The 6,682-nt window shown below is 43.6% G+C and overlaps 1 protein-coding gene across 1 annotated transcript; it reads right to left on the reverse strand.

The window, feature by feature from the left end:
- Positions 1-1,211: 1,211 nt before the first annotated feature.
- LOC149288364 (ribonucleoside-diphosphate reductase subunit M2-like) lies at positions 1,212-4,224 on the reverse strand. Its single transcript, XM_089491837.1, has 10 exons — positions 4,138-4,224; positions 3,977-4,054; positions 3,057-3,197; positions 2,857-2,973; positions 2,333-2,466; positions 2,154-2,248; positions 1,915-2,048; positions 1,731-1,835; positions 1,533-1,646; positions 1,212-1,364 (listed from the first exon to the last, which is right to left on the reverse strand). The coding sequence occupies exons 1-10, from the start codon at positions 4,222-4,224 to the stop codon at positions 1,212-1,214; spliced, it is 1,158 nt and encodes a 385-aa protein (XP_089347963.1).
- Positions 4,225-6,682: the final 2,458 nt, after the last annotated feature.

The raw sequence follows: 6,682 nt of genomic DNA on the forward strand, positions 1-6,682 counted from the left end.
TGCCAGTATTTTAACTCTTTCCATGCGAGAATTGTTTTAAGCTAATGTGCTAATTTTACGACTTGCTCACAAAAATATTTAAATAATTTTTTCCTTTTTAAAAAATTTTTTTTTTTTAAAAATTCTCAACTTGAAGGTTCCCCTGATAGCGACATCAGTGGAAAATGTTTACCTTTTACTGGGTTTTTTTTTACCATTTTTTTCTGGAGACCATCTAGCGAACTTTCATCTTTGTTTTTTTCCCCGGGCCGCCGCCATCTTGGTCACAGTCCATCCAGAGGTAAGTGTTTGGTGTCGCTGGATGCCTCGTGATCGAGGCATTCCAGTGACACCATTTAAGTTTAGGAGGTGATCGTTGATCACCTCCTAAAACGCTTTCAAAGCGGGCGTCCGCCGCCATACAATGTATGACGGATGTTGACGCCCCGGGGAGGGGCCAGACATGGCCCTTGGTGCCTATTGTGGGGTTGCTGAATGCCTCGAGGTCGAGGCATTACAACAACGCCGTTTGAGTGAAGAAAAAAAAAAAAAAAAAAAAGATTTCTTTCACCCGTTTTAACAAATGACGGTCCTGGCACGTCATTGGTCGTAAAAGACTTGTTTTTCCGTGACGTGCCCGGACCGGCAATTGTCATCAAGGGGTTAAAGTATGCTTTTCAGCCACATACACAAAATACATAACGTGTTCAATAAACCCCCCAGTGGAACATTAGCGAGCCTTCAGTATATTGTCTTACAATCATGTCATGATTGTATCTAACCTGCCCCATCTCAACTTGGCAGGAGATTCATAAGAGAAGTAGAAACATGGTTTAGTCACACAGACTGGTTTATGATTAAGAGGCAAGTTTATTACAAGATTCTTTAAATTAAACTGCAGGAGTTTTATAAACAATCCAAACATACAAATATAAAAGACACAACACTGCCATATATAAGTTAGCTTCCCCTGCAGGATACACAGCACCCTCTCCTACATGCACACCAAGCTGTACAGGGTACCCATGAGTGTAACATGATACGTGGTTCATACTATGAGCTGGGACATTGGCAGAGCATGGTTAAGCTAGTGGACGTGTAGCATTTCACAAGTTAGTCACTGCTGCCAATGGAGATCCATGCTTTAGGACTGTCCAGTTAACTCATGCTTGAGACCTAGCTGCACACAAAAGTCACTATACCCAAGTCTGAATCCATCAAAGCCACAAGAGTTAAAAATCTGCATCAAGTGTGAATGCATGGTCTGATGTCTTGGACATGACTCCCATCTTCTGATATTCACCAACTCTCTTCTCAAAGAAATTAGTCTTTCCTTCCAGTGATATGTTCTCCATGAAGTCAAAAGGATTTTCTACTCTGTAGACCTGCGTACAGGAAAGGCATTGTTAGCACAATAGCTTCAGAACACAGTGGATACATTCACCAATAAAGCCACGTCCGCTTCAAAACGTTATATAGCCGCATTGCTTTCTGTTGCAGTTATCGTGAAAGCGGATAGTCTGAGCGCAGCTGGATAAGAACTTGTTCATTACCTTGCTAAAGCCAAGTTCAAGCAGCAGGCGATCAGCAACAAATTCAATATACTGTGCCATCAGTTTGCAGTTCATACCAATCAGGTTTACAGGCAGTGCATCCGTCAGGAATTCCTGTAGTGGGGGAAGGGAACAGTGTTAATGTTCTGGCATACGGCCCAATTGGTTTAATAGGTACAGTCACTGCAGTAAGCTTACCTGCTCAATTCTCACTGCATCTGTAATCAGTTCCTGGACACGGGATTCAGATGGTTTGTTCACAAGATGCTTGAACATGAGACATGCGAAGTCTGTGTGTAATCCCTGCAGAAATAAAAACCATGTTGAGGGACAGAACATTGACAAGAGGTACCAGAGACCATTAATATAGGGAGGTACCAACCTCATCACGGCTAATGAGTTCGTTTGAGAAAGTGAGCCCAGGCATCAGGCCGCGTTTCTTCAGCCAGAATATGGATGCAAATGAGCCAGAGAAAAAGATGCCTTCCACGGCAGCAAAGGCCACTATACGCTCACCTGTAGATGTATTTAGTGTTAGGACTCTTATGTTGCATAAGAAATTGTTTCCATGGAGCATTCAATTAAAAATGTTTAAATGCAGTGTAGTAGTTCAATCCTTACCAAATGATGCTTCTCTGTCGGTAATCCAGCGCAGTGTCCAGACAGCCTTCTTTTTCACATAAGGCAAAGTTTCAATAGCATTGAAGAGAAATTCCCTGATGAGTGACACAGCATATTAGCTACCGTCAATCCCTTGATGTTACAATTCAGTTTGGAAGGATCAGAATGTCTTGGCTTACCTCTCCTTGGGATCTTTAATGTAAGTGTCTATGAGAAGGCTGTACATTTCTGAATGAATATTCTCCATTGCCATTTGGAATCCATAGAAACAGCGGGCTTCTGTTACTTGTACTTCCCGACTGAACCGTTCCACCTAGAAGGTCACAGGAAGATTTAGTCCCTCTGACCCACCTACCAGATTGTAAGCAGGACCATCTACTGCATGCGTTCTGTTTATTTGATAAATTATAAATTTATCCAACTAAATATCAAGGCCCTCTACAGGACCACTCAAGAGTCTGACCAGAGAAGTTTTCTTTGAGCAAGCCCAAGACCCTAATGGGTGATTGGGATGATATGAAGCCATCATTCAAGTCTCTTCACAGTTCATACAAGTGCCACACATTTAGTGATGAAAGTATACGCTACAGTATTTAACAGATTTGTCAATAGCACACAGTAATATATATATATATATATATGCATGCATGCATTTCTGCATGTGTGCAGGTTAGCCTGCACCAGAGCCAACTGTTGTACACACCAAGTTCTCATTAACAATGCCATCGCTTGCAGCAAAGAAGGCCAAGACACGAGAGATGAAGAACTTCTCCTCTGGCTTCAGCGATTCCCAGTGCTGAAGGTCTTTGGAGAGATCCACCTACAAGAAGCAAAAGTCTGTATAAGCACCTGGTTGTGTGCCAGAAGAGAAGGTCCATGAGCAGCTTCAGCCACGTTACTCACCTCCTCTGCTGTCCAGAAGGAGGCTTCTGCCTTCTTGTACATCTGCCAGATATCGTGATACCGAATAGGGAAGATGACAAAGCGATAGGGGTTGTCCCTCAGGAGGGGCTCCTCGTGAATTGAAGAGACCTGGATTTTTACCTTTGGGAATAAGTAGTAGTGATGTACTATACTTAAGCATCAGAAGCAGACTGATTTGACACTTGAACCACAACATTCCTGGTTGAGACAAAGCAATGCCTTCCATGGTGTAGCTGAAATGCCTTGATAGCAAGGCATTCAGAGACCGCAAACACCCACACCTGGATGCACTTTACCAGTCAGAGTGGTCACAAATGCCACTGCATGAGATTTTGCCACTTGCAAGATGGCAGCAAGTAAACAAATATATTAAAAAAAAAGCCTAGTTGCCAAGAGGGTCTCTCCAGAAAAGAAAAAAAAATAAAAATCTATAACTTCTGGGGGCACACTAAATAGGTAAGGAAGAAATTACCACAAGTGTTAACAGCCTTGGTCACAAAAAAAACAAAAACAAAGCCAGCCTGATCATTAAGGGGTTAACAAGATGCCTTTACTAGTCAGATTTATTTACAAACCCAGCACCTGCATTTCCTAATTTATTTTTTTTTTATTTAACCTCAGACAAGGAGATGAACTAAAGCAAACCCCAGGATAAAGAGGTCTATAGACAAGCAGACAATGACCTGCACACAACACGAATATATTCCTGGAGGCCTTATGAATACGTTTAAAAAAGGGCACCAAAGGCATCACCTGCACTTTAATGCATATGAGGGCCATTTTACTGAAGGCCCGCTGCAAATGGATGGGAGAAGATTGACACACCGGATTAACGTAATATTAAGCCGTCACCGACCCAATTGGCCATAGTAGTAAACAGTATTTAAGAGCTCACTTACCGAATCGGTCTCCGCCTCCTGAAAGATCTTGCGGGCGGTTTTACTTGCCAGGAACCGGGTGTTGCTGCGGGAAGGCGGCTGCCAGGAAAAAAAAAAGCGGGAGTTTAGTTACACGAAGGAGCGAAAGGTCCCTATAGAACCGACGTTACACGAGGATTTACCGTTCTCTCCTTGTCGGTCAGGGCCAGGCTCTTAGTGGGGGACACGTTCTCACTCACAACTCCAAAGGGCTTGCGGGGAGACAGCATGTTTAGACCGGGTAGGCAGGTGACACAGAACCGGAGAGCAAACAAATAATCTACAGGAACTAACGATAACCGGAAGCCGCTGTCGCCGTAACAGGATGCTGGACTAAGCAGGGGAAGATGAATGAGCGCTCGCCTCCGCGGAATTTATAGCACTTTTGCATTCGCTACTAGGGCACTGTAGCCAATCAAAATGAGAAGAAAGGGAAGTCCTAAGGTTGGTTTTCAGTGATTGGACTGAATTCAACATTAAACGGGCGTTACCAAACAATGAGAGGTGTGGCAAGTGTCAGCCTCTGCTTTATAATCTAATTGTCGTAAAACAAACGTATTACGCAATTTCCGTTTGTTGTTTTACTTTGGGGGAAATAGCAGTAAAGCGTCAGTCCCGCCAAATGTCCTACTTTTCTTTCAATTTCGAGAAGTGGAACAGTATCAGACACACAGGTCATAAATCATTACACAAGCTTCTCAGGAAACGATTACATGCCGTAATTACCAAATATTCTATCCATTATTAGACAGTAAATCAACAATTAACATTAGGAGAAATGAGAATGATTAGAAAAATATTACAGGGGTTCCACATTTGAAGGGTTCCCCATAGTGTATTAAAAAAGGGAAAGATAAGACAGAAAAACATTTAAAAAAAACGAGCCCCACCACCCCAACAGTTAGCTGTCATTAGCTGAAAGTTTTTAAAAAGTGCACGCCCTCCCCTGATGGTACAGTCTGTATCTGGTGCAGGGCTCCACTATAATGCTTGTGTTTTTGCACAGGTTTATTGACAGGTGGCTCGTGGCCTGCTTGTAACTAGCTCGTGCTTCTCTGCCACCAGCCCATGTGGGGTTATGTATCTATTCTAAAAAAAAACAAAACTAGAATACAATGTAGCCAGGCCTGGACTTGCCATCTGGCACACAACTTAGCAAACATAACATGTGGTCATGCATATCCAGCCATCGGCCTTATAGAGCCAGGACCGCCGTGTGGTGACCAGTGTGGCCCTGAATTTAGGGTATCATTAATATACCTGGGAAGTCTGGCTACTTCAGTAGGCGCCGTGGGTGGTTTCTCTGACGTCTGGCAAGCTGACATCACGTGACACATGCCATTTTTGGAGGGGAAGAGGGCAGGGAGTGCTGTCTCCCTGTCGTGTCCTGGGGCAAAACCCAGAGAGTTCCGAGATATCATCATTAATTCCATAAATATCATCCTTTCAATATATTTTTTAAGTGGACTCTCATTTAAGCGCTTTGCATGCAAGTGTATACACAATTCAATCCTAACTATAAACTTCTTCGGATTCTCTGATTCCCCGGGTTTAGTAGGTAAAAGTGTGAATTAAAGCTCTTACGAAGTCCCTTAATGTACATTCATGCTGATCACTTGCTTTGTCTTGCTGGCAGTGTGTTCCTGCTTTACTGTACTACTGCAATGAATGCCTTTAATGTAAAAGAACACTCCTCACCTAATTCATGCAAAATGCCTATTGGAGTCCAATGCGAATGTGTAGGTGAAGCACCTCTTCTCCGGTTCTCCGGGTCAAGACCCAAATCCCCCGGGTCGCGGGATCTTGCCACGCCCCGCCCATTCCCCCTTAAAATGGGGTGATTCCCGCTGCCATCAGCAGGACCGCCCACTAACATCAGGGGAACTCCCATTGATGTCAAGGGGGACTCCCACCGACGTCACAGGACCGCTCCGCTGCCATGAGTGGGCAGTCCTGGCCGCCTCCCACAAGGGAAGGCTCTGAGTAGGCGGCGCCCAGAAGTTCCCAGGTATGGTGACAGGGCGAAACAGGTCATGCGTGTAGACGTCATTACTCCCACCAAGAAGAATGTGTTCCCCGCTAATGCAAGACTGATGGTGGTTCACAAAGTGGACACTGGCAAACGGAGCGTCTGGGTGTCTATGTAAAAGTGAGCATTTTGCTGTCTTTTAAATAAATTGTTTTTTGAATAATTTGGATACATTTACAAACCGTCTCTCCTCTGCTGTTTTTTGCTGCTCTGTGAGATCTGAGCTGAGATCTGGGGACTCTGTAAATGGTCTGCAGCTGTTGAGCTGTGTCAGGAACATCCCGTTTGTGAGATGGTGGTCTTCAGGTCACCCTACAGATTTTGCCAAAAAGTTGGAGCAAATTATTGATCTACTTTATTGAAGCACTTTTTGTATGCTATCTGACAGTGGCTGTCCATCTGTACTCTGGGGGAGCTGGAATCATTGCAGTAATGCCGATGCTTGGCACCGCTAGTTGTTTTGTTGCTTGCTTTGCCAAACTTAATAGGTTTTGCTGGTGGTGTAAATGTGCAATTTGAACCCAATTCAGGGTTTCAATTATTATACACTGTTTAAGCATTATTAAAACACACTGCTTGCATGCACATTTCAATGTCTAATTCTGTCACAAAGTATCTACTGATTTATTATTAGCATTATTATCTTTTATTTATACAAT

Source organism: Sceloporus occidentalis, unplaced genomic scaffold (genome assembly GCF_023333645.1).
Source record: "Sceloporus occidentalis isolate IW3139 unplaced genomic scaffold, rSceOcc1.0.p SCAF_52, whole genome shotgun sequence".
Lineage (NCBI taxonomy): Eukaryota > Metazoa > Chordata > Lepidosauria > Squamata > Phrynosomatidae > Sceloporus > Sceloporus occidentalis.